At 42.0% G+C, this 17849-nt stretch overlaps 2 protein-coding genes across 10 annotated transcripts in view; one reads left to right on the top strand and one right to left on the bottom strand.

Annotated features, from left to right (window-relative positions):
- TIMM9 (translocase of inner mitochondrial membrane 9) overlaps window positions 1-6587 on the top strand; it is a 20308-nt gene extending 13721 nt beyond the window's left edge. For all 7 annotated transcript variants that reach the window (XM_054448132.2, XM_054448129.2, XM_054448136.2 and 4 more), the window contains 3 exons: window positions 2053-2117; window positions 3094-3189; window positions 4867-6587. In XM_054448132.2, coding sequence (XP_054304107.1) covers window positions 2079-2117; window positions 3094-3189; window positions 4867-5001 — 270 coding nt within the window. In that variant the 5' untranslated portion in view covers window positions 2053-2078 and the 3' untranslated portion in view covers window positions 5002-6587. The remainder of the gene's footprint in view (window positions 1-2052; window positions 2118-3093; window positions 3190-4866) is intronic.
- On the bottom strand, window positions 5334-17849 carry TOMM20L (translocase of outer mitochondrial membrane 20 like). 3 transcript variants are annotated; one of them, XM_054448124.2, is made up of 5 exons: window positions 17588-17849; window positions 17315-17382; window positions 10945-11026; window positions 6574-6716; window positions 5336-5506 (listed from the first exon to the last, which is right to left on the bottom strand). In XM_054448124.2, the coding sequence occupies exons 1-5, from the start codon at window positions 17721-17723 to the stop codon at window positions 5453-5455; spliced, it is 483 nt and encodes a 160-aa protein (XP_054304099.1). In that variant the 5' UTR covers window positions 17724-17849; the 3' UTR covers window positions 5336-5452. The 3 variants fall into 3 exon arrangements, with proteins under 3 accessions (XP_054304098.1, XP_054304099.1, XP_054304100.1); XM_054448125.2 differs by having other exon boundaries at window positions 17339-17382; XM_054448123.2 differs by lacking the exon at window positions 17315-17382 and having other exon boundaries at window positions 5334-5506; window positions 17588-17845.

Below are 17849 nucleotides of genomic sequence, written 5' to 3'. Positions count from 1 at the left end.
TATACAAATCTTTTTTTTTTTTTTTCTTTTGAGACGGAGTCTCACTCTGTCGCCCAGGCTGGAGTGCAGTGGCAGGATCTCAGCTCACTGCAAGCTCCACCTCCCAGGTTCACGCCATTCTTCTGTCTCAGCCTCCCAAGTAGCTAGGACTACAGGCACCCACTACCACGCCCAGCTAACTTTTTGTATTTTTAGTAGAGACAGGGTTTCACTGTGTTAGCCAGGATGGTCTCAATCTCCTGACCTGGTAATCTGCCCTCCTCAGCCTCCCAAAGTGCTGGGATTGCAGGCATGAGCCACCACGCCTGGCCTATACAAATCTTTTATATGAAATGCTCAACCTTTTTAGAACTAGCCAGGATATAGTAAATAAATAATGTGATACACATTCTTATATCTAGATTAAGTGAATCTAAGTCCTACATTTAGGATATGTGAAAATCTCAGGAATTCAGAAAGGCTTTTTTATTTACTTGTCTTCCCTTCCCTGTTGCTGCCACATTAGATTATAATTAGAAGTCTCTGATTAGTCTCTGTGATTGCCCTTTTTGAACTACAGAATGTGTAGTAGAATGTATAATTCCTGTAACTTTCTTTTAAAACTCTGAATATCCTTCATGAGGGTTGTCAATTACTAAGCAAATGGTGTTTGTTAACTGGTGTTTAACTGTTAGTAGAACCTTTGTATTTACATTGTAAAAGGATCATTAGTAGTAAGGGTCAGAGTTAAATTAGCAACTAATTTTAAGTGTATTTGGAGTGGCTGAGATATGTGAATCTACTTTTTCAACAATAGATTTTATTAAATCTAAATATAGGCCAAGTATTTCTGATGAAAATTTAGCATTCAAATTGAGATGTGGTATAAGTGTAAAATGCTCACCAAAATCAAAGACTTACTACCAGAAAAGGAACGTAAAATGTCTTATTAATACTTTTTATGTTGATTGCATATTGAAATGTTAAAATTTTTTATATTTTTGATGTATTCGATTAAGTATAATAGTAAAAAATTTAAAATAAGCAAATTGGTGACTAGTGGAATAGTTAAGTAATTTCAGGAAAACAGCAAAAATCTCTTGATTTCCTTTATTTTTGTTATTATTATTATTATTATTATTATTATTTGAGATGGAGTCTCACTTTGTCGCCCAGGCTCGAGTGCAGTGGCGTGATCTTGGCTCACTGTAACCTCAACGTCCCGAGTTCAAGTGATTCTCCTGCCTCAGCTTCCCAAGTAGCTGGGACCACAGGCACATGACACCACATCTGGCCAATTTTTGTATTTTTTGTAGTGATAGGGTTTCACTATGTTGGCCAGGCTGGTTTTGAACTCCTGACCTCAAGTGATCACATGCCTCGGCCTCCCAAAGTGCAGGGATTACAGGCGTGAGCCACCACACCTAGCTTTTTTTAATTATTTTTTTAAACCCAAACCTCACCGTCTTGGTTTCCTTTATAACCCTCCTAGGAATGGGGCTTTAAGTAGCTTAGCAAGGTAGCAGAGCAAACTATCTTAAAACTGGGGATTTTGATAGACAGGGCCTTTGAGTCCCAAACTAGCATTAGAAAATCGAATTCTCTGGCCGGGCGCGGTGGCTAATGCCTGTAATCCCAGCACTTTGGGAAGCCGAGGCAGGCGGATCACGAAGTTAAGAGATCGAGACCATCCTGGCCAACATGGTGAAACCCCATCTCTACTAAAAATACAAAAATTAGCTGGGCATGGTGGTATGCGCCTGTGGTCCCAGCTACTCGGGAGGCTGAGGCAGGAGAATTGCTTGAACCCGGAGGCAGAGGTTGCAGTGAGCCGAGATTGCACCACTGCGCTCCAGCCTGGTGACAGAGTGAGACTCCGTCTCAAAAAAAAAAAGAAAATCTAATTCTCAACTGTAAGGTTCTATGGTCATTAATGATCTGAGAAATTGGGGGTGGTGGCATACAATTACATACACAGATTTATAAAATATGAGCAGTGATTCCCTAACTCTTCAGTTAGACTAAAAACATTTGTTTATAGATTGACAAACTTGTTTTGAATTTTTAAATTAGGTGACTAATAAAGGTACCAGAAGAATATGGCTGCACAAATACCAGAATCTGATCAGATAAAACAGGTAAGGTATTCTAATTAAGGGGAAAAGATTTTGCAAAAAAATGTAAGGTGCTACTAATGCCACCATGTCAGGCTGGGTGCAGTGGCTCACATCTGTAATCCCAGCACATTGGGAGGCCCAGGTGGGTGGATCACTTGAAGTCAGGAGTTCAAGACCAGCCTAGCCAACATGGTGAAACTCCGTCTCCTAAAAATACAAAAACTAGCTGAGCGTGCTGGCGCACACCTCTAGTCCCAGCTACGTGGGAGGCTGAGGCACGGGAATTGCTTGACCCAGGAGGCAGAGGCTGCAGTGAGCCGAGATTGTGCCATTGCACTCCAGCCTGGGTGACAGAGCAAGACTCCATCTCAAAAAAAAAAACCATGTCAGTGGTTTCACAAAACAATTGTTTCATTTCCAAAATGGATATTAAATGTTATAAAGTGTATGTATTTTTCTTGTTCTTTTTTTTTTTTTTTTTTTGAGACAGTCTCGCTTTGTTGGCCAGGCTGGAGTACAGTGGCACGATCTTGGTTCACTGCAACCTCCATCTCCCGGGCCCAAGCAATTCTCCTGCCTCAGCCTCCTGAGTAGCTGGGATTACAGGCATGCGCCACCCACGCCTGGCTAATTTTTGTATTTTTATTAGAGACAGGGTTTCGCCATGCTGGCCAGGCTGGTCTTAAACTCCTGACCTCAGGTAATCCGCCCACCTCGGCCTCCCAAAGTGCTGGGATTACAGGCATGAGCTACCGCGCCCGGCCAAGCATATATATTTTTCATCTGACTGATAATCAAGGAAAAATTAAATATTCAACTAGAAAATAAAACTATTCTGTAGATCATGCTGTACCCATTTAAGTCAGCATAATAACTATGATTTCAAGTGTTATAGTATATTTTGTCTAAATTTTGTCTTAAAATACCAGTAATTTAAGTTTCAAAGCATCTTTGTTTTAAAAACCAAATACTAAAGAACATTCTGGTTTGTTTGTAGTTTAAGGAATTTCTGGGGACCTACAATAAACTTACAGAGACCTGCTTTTTGGACTGTGTTAAAGACTTCACAACAAGAGAAGTAAAACCTGAAGAGGTATGAAAAGTGTTACTCACTAAAATTCTCCAAGCCTGTCATAAACACTATAAGTAGGATCCCCTTAAGCATTTCACTTGTTCCTACTTATTACAGGAATTTAGACTACCTTTTATGTTCCATTGCTTGGAAGAAACTGAAGCAGCCACTGAACCACGGCATTGAGTTTAACGGTGCCAAATTTAATATGACAGTTACATTGTACCAAGTCAGACCATTTTAGAGAAGATGCCTGCAGCTGCTGAGTTACTGTTTTCACAACAAAGATTCTTACTAATTAGCTTTCAGCCAAGATGGCCTACCTAGAGAAACTTGGCACAGCCTTTCTGTATGGCCCTGGGAATTCTGGTTGGCTTTGGAAAAAGCAAAGCTTGACTTTGGTGGCTCATATTGAAAACCTCATCCTATTAGAAGTCTTAACTTTTTTTTTTAAGACAGAGTCTCGCTCTGTTACCCAGGCTGGAGTGCAATGACATAATCATAACTCACTGTAACTTTGAACTCCCAGCACGTTGGGAGGCCAAGGCAGGTGGATCACTTGAGCCCAGGAGTTCGAAACCAGCCTCAGCAACATGGTGAAACCCTGTCTTTACAAAAAAATACAAAAAAAAATTAGCTGGACATGTTGGTACATGCCTGTGGTCCCAGCTACTCAGGAGCTGAGGTGAGAGGGTCACCTGAGCCCGGGAGGCAGAGGCTGCAGTGAGCTGTGATTGCACCACTGTACTCTAGCCTGGGTGACAGCGCAAGACCCTGTCAACAACAACAACAAAAAAGCACCAGCCCTCATCTCTACTAAAAAATAAAACGAAAAATTAGCCAGGCATGGTGGTGTGTGCCTGTAGTCTCAGCTACTCCAGGGGCTGAGGTAGGAGGATCACTTAAGCCCAGGAGGTTGAGGCCATAGTGAGCCACTGCACTCCACCCTGGGCAACGGAGAGAGAACCTGTCTCAAAAAAATAAATAAATAGGCCGGGCGCGGTGGCTCACGCGTGGAACTTCAGCACATTGGGAGGCTGAGGCAGGCGGATCACGAGGTCAGGAGATCAAGACCATCCTGGCTAACACAGTGAAACCCCGTCTCTACTAAAAATACAAAAAATTAGCCAGGCATGGTGGCAGGCACCTGTAGTCCCAGCTACTCGGGATGCTGAGGCAGGAGAGTGGCGTGAACCCAGGAGGCGGAGCTTGCAGTGAGCCGAGATCACGCCACTGCACTCCAGCCTGGGTGACAGAGCGAGACTCCCTCTCAAAAAATAAATAAATAAATAAATAAAATTAAAATAAACAAAAAGTAAAAGGTTGAGAATTAAGAATGCTGTTTCTCATAAAAAGTTACTACTGGGTCTACATTTTAACAATCGAAACAAGAAGACAGGAATGTGGGCTTTCACTTAATACACTTGCAGAAAATCTAGTCCAGAAGCTTCTTGAAAACAGAGACTTACCATTGCTCTTACTGACTACAAACTGGCAGGCATTCAATATATATTAATGCTTGTCCGTGGATGAAAGTATCAATTAAAAGCTATAGTCAGTTGCTGCCAATTAGTACTGTTTAATTCTCAGATATATTCAAAGAAAAGCAAACTACCCCACTGATTGTTTTAGAATACATGCATTTTAAAAAATTCATATTTTTGTGTTGCCTCTTGGATCTTCCCTTTTCATTCCTAGACCACCTGTTCAGAACATTGCTTACAGAAATATTTAAAAATGACACAAAGAATATCCATGAGATTTCAGGAATATCATATTCAGCAGAATGAAGCCCTGGCAGCCAAAGCAGGACTCCTTGGCCAACCACGATAGAGAAGTCCTGATGGATGAACTTTTGATGAAAGATTGCCAACAGCTGCTTTATTAGAAATGAGGACTCATCTGATAGAATCCCCTGAAAGCAGTAGCCACCATGTTAAACCATCTGTCATGACTGTTTGGCAAATGGAAACCACTGGAGAAACAAAATTGCTATTTACCAGGAATAATCACAATAGAAGGTCTTATTGTTCAATGAAATAATAAGATGCAACATTTGTTGAGGCCTTATGATTCAGCAGCTTGGTCACTTGATTAGAAAAATAAACCATTGTTTCTTCAATTGTGACTGTTAATTTTAAAGCAACTTATGTGTTCAATCATGTATGAGATAGAAAAATTTTTATTACTAAAAGTAAAATAAATGGAAATATCACTGAACAGTTGTTTATACTGTATGGTACCATAGTATTCTCACTGGACTGTGGATACGTTGAAATGTTTTTCAATCAGGATCATCCTCCAAGCATTCCTGTTCATTCATGTCTGCCTCAAATTGCTGGTGAATACATAAAATAGTTACTTGCTAATCATTTCAACGCACGATCCTTTTCTTGCCTCCCTTGTGTCAGGGTGGGCATTACATATATATTTTTTTTTTTTTTTTTTTGAGACGGAGTTTTGCTTTCGTCACCCAGGATGGAGTGCAATGGCGCGATCTCGGCTCACTGCAACCTCTGCCTCCCAGGTTCAAGCAATTCTCCTGCCTCAGCCTCTCAAGTAGCTGGGATTACAGGTGTGTGCCACCATGCCCAGCTAACTTTTGTATTTTTCGTAGAAATGGGGTTTCACCACGTTGGCCAGGCTGGTCTCGAACTCCTGACCTCAGGTGATCCACCTGCCTCAGCCTCCCAAAGTGCTAGGATTACAGGCGTAAGCCACCGTGCCTGGCCACATATTCTTATCTTACCTATGTTTTCATATATCTTCAGGAAACAATCCCATCTGCCCTAGTTTGGGAATGTTTAAGAGTTGACTGTTATACTGTAATGGAGTTCATGTTTGTGTTTTGTTCAAACGCTGACAGTCAAATATGATAGATTCCAAGGCTTGCCAATGATAAAAAGTGAACCAAAGTTAATGTCTTTTGGCTAATGAATCCTGAAATGAATCCAGGCTTTTGCAGGAAATTCTAGTTGATGCATACATATACCAAGCAGTTTAGTAAAATGGAAGTGGACTAAAACTTACTAATCAACTGGCTTCTGAATGGATTTCATTTGATACCATTTTAAACCTATATTTAAGAGAATGCTAATTAGCCTGTATGTTTAAATTTACCAAAGTGATTTCTATGTTTTGTATGTTAATGGAAGTAGAAGTATTGTTCTGCTTTAAAACTGAACTGTTGAAATACGGATAATACTCAAGAAAATATACAATTTATTATAGTCAAAGGAACATGAAGAATAGGCTTGCTTCTGTTAAAGGAGCCAAAAATTCAGAGATTTCACTTATTTAAGATTTTGGGCAATTCACACACATACTTTGATATTTCTGTGTAGTCAAGCATAACATAGCTATTTACTGTGTACATTTCACAAAGATAATTAAATATGTGCTCACCTGGCAAATAAGGGGAATTTTGTGCAACAGCATCTCAAATACCTTGGGAGGGAGTGTGTGTTTGAAAACTTTCAGAAGTTCCCGTGGTTGCTCACACACTAAAAGGGCATTGCCGAGGTGTTGAACCCCCATTCTGTGCTCTCCTGAAACAGAATGACAAGTTTTGAGCAAAATTTTAAAGTTCTTTAAAACAGACATTCTACAAATCCAAGAAAGCAACAAGCATTAAAAATTAAAAGCATATCAAACTAAAGACTACTTAGACAAGTCTTGTGAAGAGTAGACTACAAATATGAGGGAAGATGTTGAGCTTCACAGTGGTGAAGCGGCAATATTAATAATTTTGAGCCAAATTACAGCAAGTATAATCTTAACTGTTTAGAAGTGCACTCTTGCATTGGAAATGCTCGTGTTCTATAATTTGGGTATGGAGGGAAGAGGATACTGAGGTTTTTTGTAAGCAGTTGTCTGCTTTTATTAATAACTGATAGGTTATCTTTACATGTGTGATTGATAAAATATTATAGATGAAACATCTGATGTTCCAACTAAATGGAACTTAAAAAAATAGATTTCACTATCAAAGAGTTGAAACAAGATTTAGTGTAACATGAATTACATACCCCGAGGAAAAAAATAAGAGATTTATGAACTCTTGATTTCTAAGCACAGTTTTAAAATGAGTTTTAGGATGATTGGCTTTGAAGTAACAACAAATGAAAATATGTGAAGAGTGAAAATTAATCATAGCATTTCTGTTTAAGTTAGAACATGGAATGACTTTAATCTCACTCCCTTGTTTTACTTTAAGGAAACTGAGGCAAAGATCAGTGAAATGATGTATAGTTTCAATGCTGATTAATGCTAGCATTAGGAATATAATCTAATTTTCTGACCCTTCAAACTAGAGTACTGCCTCTCTTCAGGTATTCAGTAATCACAGGAGTTGAAATATTCACATACTTCATATAACTAGGTAGAAAATAAAATATGGCCCTACAGGTAAGTATAATAATAGATTTTTATTAGCTGAAACTAGTTTTCCATTTATCAGTTGAAATACATGGTCATAGGAAGAGAAGAGTGCGTGACAGAAAAAAATGCTTTCCAAAGATTTGTATTAAGCTTAAACAATAGGGATATGTCCTGACTTAAATACATTAATTTTACATTTTCAACATAAGATATAATAGTGCCTGTTCTCAAGATTGGTGGTGCTAACTGCCAAACAATCAATTTGGTCAAATAATTCAACCAACCAATAAATTCAATCACACCAGCTACTCAGAAATTTCAATCAAAATTATTGGCCCTATGGTCTCATATAGACATAGCCACCATTGAGATGGCTACAGAACTATATTTTACCTGACAGAAAATGACGAAAATTGTGGGTGGTAGCAAAGGGTAGTGGAGAAAGTTAAGAAGACAGCAGAAAACTGGGTGAAAAATTGCCACATTGGATAGAATACTGTACTGGTTGGTTCTCAATGTTTTAGTAACCTAGGGAGATTTTTTAAAAAATATTGACACCTGGGTTCCAGCCCCATAGATTCTGATTTAATTGGTTTGGGGTTTGATGAAGAATTAAAGAATAAGCAGCCAAGACCGAGAACTGCAATATAAGTAAAATATGGAAGTATAAAACTTCTGTAAAGAACTATTGGGGGCTGGGCGTGGTGGCTCATGCCTGTAATCCCAACACTTTGGGAGGCTGAGGAGGGTGGATCACTTGAGGTCAGTTCGAGACCAGCCTGGCCAACATGGCAAAACCCAGTCTCTACTAAAAATGGAAAAATTAGTCAGGCATGGTGGCACACACCTATATAATCCCAGCTACTTGGGAGGCTGAGACATGAGAATTGCTTGAAACCGGAAAGCTGAGCCAAGATCATGCCACTGCACTCCAGCCTGGGTGACAGAGTGAGACACTGTCCCCCCAAAATAAAAAAGCTATTAAATAATTTCGCAGTTAAAAATTTAAAAACCCAAGTTTGCAACGTGTGTTCAGATCACCTCTAAATCTAATTAAACTATTACATCATAGCTCTTAAGCATAAAGTAAATAGGAATAAAATGTGATAAAATAAGTTATCTTTTTTCTTTTGACTTATAATTCAGAACTTTCTTTCCCACAATTTGAGGGCCCTTGTTTACAAAAAAGAATATAAAATTATGAGTACAAAATTACTAGGGGTGGCTGGGCGCGGTGGCTCATGCCTGTAATCCCAGCACTTTGGGAGGCCAAGGCGTGTGGATCACTTGAGGCCAGGAGTTTGAGACCAGCCTGACCAACATGGTGAAACCCTGTGTCTACTAAGAATACAAAACTAGCTGAGTGTGGTGGTGCATGCCTGTAATCCCAGCTACTTGGGAGGCTGAGGCAGGAGAATTGCTTGAACCTGGAAGGCAGAGGTTGCAGTGGGCTGAGATGGCACCATTGCACTCCAGCCTGGGCAACAAGAGTGAAACTCCATCTCAAAAAAAAAAAAAATTGTTAGGGGGCCTTAGAGGCCTATGCAAATAAAGGTCTTTAGACATAAGCTTCACAGGTTTATGTAAAGTCACTTCTGTTTATATCATTTAAGTCAGTTGTAACTGTACATTTTGTCATCAATATTTAGCAGGTATTTTTAGTCCATTTCAAAAATTACTCCATCTAAAAGCAAAAATTATTAATATTTAGCAGGTATTTTTAGTCCATTTCAAAAATTACTCCATCTGAAAGCAAAGACCAATACTAAATAAAATACTAAAATACAAATTACAGTGATTAACGTGCAATGATTTTGAATGCCTGCAACTTTTTCATTTCTCAAAACCTTTATAATGGTTTTAAGCCACTGAATAAAAATCTCGGCCATTGCTGTGAGTTGTCTAGGATTTTGACTTCCTCTTTGTTTTTATAAATCCTGGAGGATGCTGCTTACAGATTGGAAAATAAAACCTTTTGGAAAAAAAAAAAAAAAACAGAAAGAGGCAAAAACAGGTACAGGCACTGTGATATGCAAGGGAGTTTGCAACACTTAAAAAATATATATATATTGTACTGATGGGTGTAATGCTGATTTATCCAGCAACATCAGTTACTTCTTAAATTAAGAAGCCTCAAGACAAATTTTCCTTTCCAGGGTTTAACACCAGAATAAGGACATTATGATTATAATATTTATACAATAATAATATTATCTACCATCATTTTGCCTGACAATATTATGAAGTTTTCTCAAATCCATCTGGAATTAGGTAGGAATAAATTATTTATTTATTTATTTATTTATTTTTTGAGCCGGAGTCTTGCTCTGTCGCCCAGGCTGGAGTGCAGTGGTGCGATCTCAGCTCACTGCAAGCTCCGCCTCCCAGGTTCATACCATTCTCCTGCCTCAGCCTCCCAAGTAACTGGGACCTGCAGGCGCCCGCCACCATGCCTGGCTAATTTTTTGTATTTTTAATAGAGACAGGGTTTCACCGTGTTAGCCAGGATGGTCTCGATCTCCTGACCTCATGATCTGCCTGCCTCGGCCTCCCAAAGTGCTGGGATTACAGGCATGAGCCACCGTGCCCAGCCGGTAGGAATAAACTATAACTTAAAATATGACCATTAAGTGTAAGATAGCCCCGACAGGCATCACTCCACTAAACACAGTAAAAGAATGGACATTCATAGGGAATTAATTTATCAACAAAGTAAATAAGTATTAAGAATATTCTAAGAAAGCAGGAGCATTTTTATAAAGCAGTTAGAATTTTTTAAAGTTGTTTTGTTTGTTTTCTTGAGACAGAGTCTCTGTCTCCCAGGCTGGAATATAGTGGCAAGATGATGGCTCACTGCAACCTCAAACTCCTGGGCTCAAGTGATCCTCTCACCTCCGCCTTCTCAGTAGCTGGGACTACAGGCACATGCCATGGTACCCAACTAATTTTTAAAGTTTTTTGTAGAGACAGGGTCTTGCTTTGTTGCCCAGGCTGTTCTTAAACTGTTGGCCTCAAGCAATCCTCTTGCCTTGGCCTCCCAAAGTGTTGGGATTACAGGTATGAGCCACCACACCTGGCAAAAAGTTTTTATTCTTAACATTTAGTCACTTGGAAAACTCACTGACTTAGAATTTTATATAACAATAAATGAGGTATTTTTGTATTTGGCTTTGCTACTCCGTTTGCCCACTTCCAAGTCTACGACTTGAACACTAAATGCTAACATAATGCAAGAGTACAGTGTGATGAAGTGAACATGCTGGGATAGTTTTTCTTTAATGAGGGAAGTTGGCTAACACATCCAGCTAGTTATTTGACATACAAATACTAATCAATAAATATTTCTCAAGTATAAGCTGTCGTAAGTAACTTACAAAAGAACATTTACATTCTTACCTCTAGATAACCAAAGTTCTCCCATCCGTACCTCTTGCAAGAAAAGTTCTTGCAACTTTTTATTCTTCGCTGGATCCCACAACTAAAATATTCATAAAATATTCAACAATGAGTAATGAATGTAAGGTATATGGTTACTGATCAAATTATTTTTTATTTAAAAAGGACATCTTGGGCCGGATGTGGTGGCTCACGCCTGTAATCCCAACACTGGGAGGCCGAGGTGGGCAGATCACCTGAGGTCGGGAGTTCGAGACCAGCCTGACCAACACGGAGAAACCCCGTCTCTACTAAAAATACAAAATTAGCCAGGCGTGGTGGCGCATGCCTGTAATCCCAGCTACTCGGGAGGCTGAGGCAGGAGAATCGCTTGAACCTGGGAGGCAGAGGTTGCAATGGGCCAAGATCACACCATTGCACTCTAGCCTGGACAACAAGAGCGAAACTCTGTCACAAAAAAGAAAGAAAGAAAAAAAAAGGACATCTTGAACCTAGTCTCTAAATCCAAAGTATGACAAATGTAGTTGTTCTTTATAATATTTAAACCAATTTTCTAAAATGGGATTATTTTAAGTGATTTAAAAAAACATGACATATTTGTTAGGTTGAGATGCTTATAATAAATAACTCTCATCCCATATTTTACCCAGCCACATATAGCAGAAATCCTACTGTAATTAATATAACAAAGGTAGTTTTGTATGTTGCAAAATTATTTTCTTGCCCAGGATATTAACAGTGCCTGTTGATTTGGTTGCATAATTTCTCTGGCTTACAAGGTCATTTTGGTCTTTTAGTTGTGAGACCTGTTCATGCAGCAGTAACTCTAATCAGGGAAACAAAAAACTATGCTAAGCCTTCTGTACTCACGCCCTCAAAAGGAAAGGGACAAAGGATGTGGTGGGGGGTTGGCAGGGGAGTGAGTGTTCAGAAGGATGCTTTGGTTTACTGCGGTTGGTTCATGAAGGCGACCATGGCCACAAGATGGCATCATCATTGGTACTACACCTAGGGCTGGTCTTTCAAGGTACACTGTGTAAACCCTAGCCCAAAATATCAACTCCACTGCCAGTTACTTCAGCTCCAATGTTTCAAATCTGTACGGTTTTCGTTTTTGTTTTCCCCCAATAATTTTCTTTTTAAAATGCAATGAGCCTGGAAAGGGGTCACTTTTTTTTTTTTTTTTTGAGACAGAGTCTTGCTCTGTCACCCAAACTGGAGTGCAGTGGCGCAATCTCAGCTCACTGCAAGCTCCGCCTCCTGAGTTCACGCCATTCTCCTGCCTCAGCCTCCTGAGTAGCTGGGGCTATAGGTGCCCATCACCACGCCCAGCTAATTTTTGTATTTAGTAGAGATGGGGTTTCACCTCGTTAGCTATGATGGTCTCGATCTCCTGACCTCGTGATCCTCCCACCTCAGCCACCCAAAGTGCTAGGATTACAGGCGTGAGCCACCATGCCCAGCCAGGGGTCACCTTTTAAGCTTGTATCATCAAATATACTAATAATCAGTAACATCAGAGGTTTTACTCAATAGATGTTTAGTGAGCACTGGCAACGGCAGGACACTCAAGGAAAAGCTGGAAGGAATTGGAGACCAAGACCCCTGTGCCCATCCCCAAGGAGCCACAGTCTAATAAAGGGAAAGTGATCATGTAGGTACAACAAGAAGTCCAATGTCCTCTGGGGCTCAAAGTACAGAGACGTTACATCTAGTTGGAGAACTGTCAAAGGCTTCTCAGAAAAGATAGTGTTTGAGATGTGGAGAGGTTCAGTGAAAGTTTGATGAGGAAAGTATAAGCAATGCAAAATTGCAGGTAACATAGCAAGTGAACTTAATTAGCTGGATTATGATAGGGTAAATGTTGGTTTGTTTTTTGAGACAGAGTCTTGCTTTGTCGCCCAAGCTGGAGTGCAGTGGCGCAATCTCGGCTCACTGCAACCTCTGCCTCTCGGGTTCAAGTGATTCTCCTGCCTCAGCCTCCTGAGTAGCTGGGATTACAGGCGCACGCCACTATGCCCAGCCAATTTTTATATTTTTAGTAGAGACAGGGTTTCACCATGTTGGTCAAGCTGGTCTCAAACTCCTGACCTCGTGATCCACCCACCTCAGCCTCCCAAAGTGCTGGGATTACAGTCCTGAGCCACCGCACCGGCCATAATAGGGTAAATGTAGCAACAATATTACCATTATTGAAGGCCAGCTATAAACTAGGAACTTTACATATATTATTTCCAATCCCTAGGAAAATAAGGCAGTCAATCGAAATAGGCACCCATCAAAGGCATAGCGCCAAGCTGAGGCTGGTTTTTTTTTTTTCTTTTTTTTCTTTTTTTTGGAGACTGAGTCTCACTCTGTTGCCCAGTCTGGAGTGCAGTGGTGTGATCTTGGCTCACTGCAACTTGCAGCTCACTGCAACCTCCGCCTCCCACGTTCAAACGATTCTCTTTCTTCAGCCTCCCAGGTAGCTGGGACTATAGGCGTGCGCCACCATGCCTGGGTAATTTTGCATTTTTAGTACAGATGGGGTTTCACCATGTTGGCCAGACTGGTCTTGAACTCCTGACCTCAGGTGATCCAATCACCTCGGCCTCCCAAAGTGCTGGGATTACAGGTGTGAGCCACTGCACCCAGCAAAGCTGGTCTTTAATCTGCAGAGGAGGGAGCTACTGCAAGGAATTACATATTCAGAGCTGCCATTTAGAAGAAATTTACTGTGACAGCATAAGAATAGAGGCAGGGTGACAAGTTAGGAAACTATTACAATAACTTGGGTAAAAGGTAATAAAATCCTTTAGTTGCAGGGAAGTAACAGAAATAGACAAGTGGGAGATATATATATATATATATGCAATAGAGCATTTGAAAATAAGAATTGGTCATTGTTTACGATGGATGAAGTTGATATTTAAACAAGATGAGTCAGGGTCATAGCAGGGAGGCTAGTGACACCAGGAGCATCATAAGGAAACAGGAGTAGGCACAGTGGCAAGGTGGGGGAGATGATGAATTTACTTTGGGACACACTAAGGTGAGGTGCCAACAGAATGTCCAGATGACAGAGTCTGGTAGGCAGATGAAACTTGGGACACCAGGTCTAGAGTAGTATATTTGAAATCACTTTTGGAGAAGGGAAGGATCTTCTAGGGAGTGGGGGAAGAATACAGAACCCAAGGCCCGTGTTTCACAAAGCATCACCTGAAGGAGCTGTTAAAACTGCAGTTTCTTGGGCTCCACCCAGACCTACTGAATCAATCTCTGGGAGTAGGGCCCAGGAATTTGCATTTTTAAACAAACTCTTCAGGTGATTCTTATGGATCCTAAAGTCTGACAGTCACTGTGCCAGTAAGAATTTCCCAGGCCACTGGATCAGGATTGCTGGGATCAGGGTCAAATAATCCATATTTTAACAAATGCTCCAGGTAAATCTAATGCAGCAATGGACCATACTTTGGGAAAGTCCTGGGAAGAAGAGGAAGAAAGACCCTAGAAAAGGTGAGAAGAGACTCTTTCTCTGCTTTGGTTTATTCATCTGTAAAATGAGAATAGAGGCCAGGCACAGTGGCTCCCTCCTGTAATCCCAACACTTCAGGAGGCCAAGGCCGGCAGACTGCTTGAGCTCAGGAGTTCAAGACCAGCCTGGGCAATGTTGTGAAACCCATCTCTGTAAAAGTACAAAAAGTAGCCAGGCATGGTGGTATGCACCTGTAGTCCCAGCTATTTAGGAGACTGAGGTGGGAGAATCACCTAACCCCAAAAGGGTTGAGGCTGCAGTGAGCTGTGATCATTGCCACTGTACTCCAGCCTGGGCAACAGAGTGAGACCCTGTGTCAAAAAAAAAAAAAAATTAGAATAGAGTTGTGACAATTATATGAAAGAACATTTGAAAAATCCTGCTTGTGCTGCTTCCTCACTTGAAATAATTTATTATTTCATGTATGGGAAATAATATTAACAATTTATTAATAATTATTGATTTATATCAATAAATTATAGTATGACTTAGTTATGGCATAATTAATATGAATATAATTAGATTATAATTCAAATATAATTAATTTATATTAATATAAATCATTTATTATTTCCCATATGAACTGCCATTGACTGATTTTCCTGTCTTCAACTTCCTTTCTCCACACTGGAACCAGAATTGTCTTATTTAAAAAATAAAACCAAAATAATTGTGTCTGTTCTCTGAAATAAAGTCACCATCATTAGTTATCCATCACAACAGAAAAATGTCCTGACTTTTCAGTTTGGCATTCAAAGTCCTCCACAATAAGACACTAAACTCACCCTCAGTTATCTCTCTGGCCATAATACTCCTTGAGTATTACAATTTCATGTTCTGTGCCTCTGCACAAGGTGTTTCCCTCTGCCTACAATGAACAACAATATTCAACAAACATTTGCTGGGCACCTACCGCACTAGACTCTGTTCTAGGCACTGGAAACAATGGAGAGTAAAAAACAAAGTCTTCCCTCACAGAGCTTAGTATAATAAACAGAAAGCATTAATCAAATAATTACACAAATGTGCAAGTGAAACCATGGACAATGACGAGGGACATGGAGCTGTATGAGGCTCTGTCCCAGTCAAGTCAGGGAAGGTATCTCCATTCCCATGTCCAGCTCTTTGGACACTCCCTACCCAGTTAACTATGTCAAATGGGCTTTTATTCTCTACTGTGATTCCATTTTGAAACCCCAGAAGTGTCTTCGACTCCGCCTCTCCATTACCCTTTACTCAGTCGGCATGAACTGTATTCTTCCCAGTTAGCACTACCACCACCATAGTTCAGGATTTTTATTACCTCTCAACTAAATTGCTGCAATAGCTTGTTTTCTCTTCCAATCCATTAAGTACACTCCTGCCTCATCAATCTAAGAATATTTCTCTTCTGCCTTTCTTTGCTTCTTTTTAAAAAATTCCTGCTTAGAAATCTTCAGTAATTCCTCCATTGAATCTCAATTCCTTAACCTGGCCTTCAAAGCAAGCCTTCCCTAATTCAATCCCTACTTTCGCTCTCCAACCTTACCACCCACTATTCCTCAGTATGACTCCTTTGCCAAACTGGTTTACTGCATGTGCTTGGCAGATGCCCCACTTTGCATCTTTATGCACATGCTGTTCCCTCCATCCTGTATCCTCTCCCCTGAAACCAAGCCACAAATTCATCATCCTTCCAGGCTCAGTTCAATGCCACTTCCGCTACAAAGTCTCCGGAAAAACTGCATGTTTCAAAAATGGCTACCGCAATATTCCCGGTCACACAAGTGCTTTCAAAACCTTGCTATCCCTGTTGAGAGGTAGAATCTATTTCCTCTCCCTTTAAATTGAGTAGGCTTCAATGTTGCCAGAAGTGGTACCATCTGCTCTTCCACATGGGCACATGTTCTAGTTCACATGCATGTGCGTTCTCTCTCTCTATACACACACACACGCACACACACATATATATATATATACACACACATACATATATGTGTTTGCTTGCCCCTTGGGACACAGCCCATCACGCAAATGAAGAATCTCAGATCACACAGACATGTGTAGGTGCTCTGGCTAACGATCTCAGCTAAGTAAACATCCAGCATCAACTGCGGATTGCTTGTGGCCAGGAGTTCTAGTTCAGCCTGGGCAACATAGGAACACCCTTGTCTCTTTCTTTTTTTATAGACAGTGTCTTGCTCTGTCGCCCAGGCTGCAGCTGCCACCTCCCGGACTCAAGCAATTCTCCTGCCTCAGTCTCCCGAGTAGCTGAGACTACAGGCACACGCCACCACTCCCGGCTAATTTTTGTATTTTTAGTAGAGACAGGCTTTCACCATGTTGGCCAGGCTGGTCTCAAACTCCTGACCTCACGTGATCTGCCCGCCTTGCCTCCCAAAGTGCTGGGATTACAGGCGTGAGCCACCAAGCCCGGCCCGCCTCTTAAAAACAACAAAAAGGGACTAATCAAATTTTGCCGCAGAGATTTAGAAAACACGAAGATGCCTTCTGCTTCTGAGCTACAAAAAAGGCCCTGCGGGAAAACAATCTAGAAGTTACTGCCATGTGACCGTGGCCAGCCTGGGTTTTTAAGTGTCCTGTGCGGCTCTGACAGGGCAAAAGGCTCCTCTTCCTTCTTCCAGTTAAAAGTTCCTGTTGTACAGTGTTTTGCTTTACAGCTGCCTTTTTATAACTCCAACTTCTTCCTCCTTCCTTCCCTCCCTTTTGTGAGAGGAGAGTGACTGGGCCTGAGGCGGTGCGTGGCGCGGGAGGGCAGGCCTCCTCCCGGGCACGGGCGGCTGAGGAACTACCTGCTGCCAAGCCCGCCAGGAGCCAAGCAACCCAGCGAGCCCGGACCTGCGTCTACTAAGCTACCTGTGCGGATCGAAAGCACTGCACCTGCGTGCCCCGCTCCTCAGCCTTTTGAGGCTCGGCTCTTCTTTCTGCGAACACAACACGGCACGTGCTGGCTGGGAGGCCCGTCCCGAGGCAGGCGTGGGCCCAGTGGTCCTGCCTGCCCGGGCGCCGCTGGCCCTTCGGCAGAGGCTGCAGCGTTCACGGCCCGGCCTCTCACTGGGGGTGCCCTCCCGGCCGGCAGCCCGCCCGCGCTGCCCGTCCCGGCCGCGCCTCCGCCTCGGTCCCACTCACTGTCCCGCAGGCGGCGCTTGAACGCGGGGTCCCCGCGCCGCTTCCGGTCGAGGTAAATACAGTAGCCCAGGAAGGCGAAGGCGCCACAGGCCGCCGCGGCGGCCAAGAGGCCGAGGAGGAAGCGGACGGAGGGCATCTGGCCGCGGGCGTCCCACAGGCCGAGCGTTGGGCGCGGGCCGGCCGGCAGGGGGCGTCGGCGCGGCGGCCCATCCGGCCTCGGGGCCTCCTGCGCACCCGGTGGCGCGTTGACGCCTCGCACCCA

Source organism: Pongo pygmaeus, chromosome 15, assembly GCF_028885625.2.
Source record: "Pongo pygmaeus isolate AG05252 chromosome 15, NHGRI_mPonPyg2-v2.0_pri, whole genome shotgun sequence".
Classification (NCBI taxonomy): Eukaryota; Metazoa; Chordata; class Mammalia; order Primates; family Hominidae; genus Pongo; species Pongo pygmaeus.
The sequence above is the reverse complement of the archived record's forward strand: the minus strand, read 5'-3'. Positions and strand labels throughout refer to the sequence as shown.

Coding starts and splice junctions, on each gene's coding strand:
- TOMM20L (XM_054448123.2), bottom strand. CDS start 17,797: ATGGGCCGCCGCGCCGACGCCCCCTGCCGGCCGGCCCGCGCCCAACGC. Junction 6,717..10,944: donor AGAACTTTGGTTATCTAGAG/GTAAGAATGTAA, acceptor ATTCTGTTTCAG/GAGAGCACAGAATGGGGGTT. Junction 5,507..6,573: donor AAATTCCCCTTATTTGCCAG/GTGAGCACATAT, acceptor TGTATTCACCAG/CAATTTGAGGCAGACATGAA.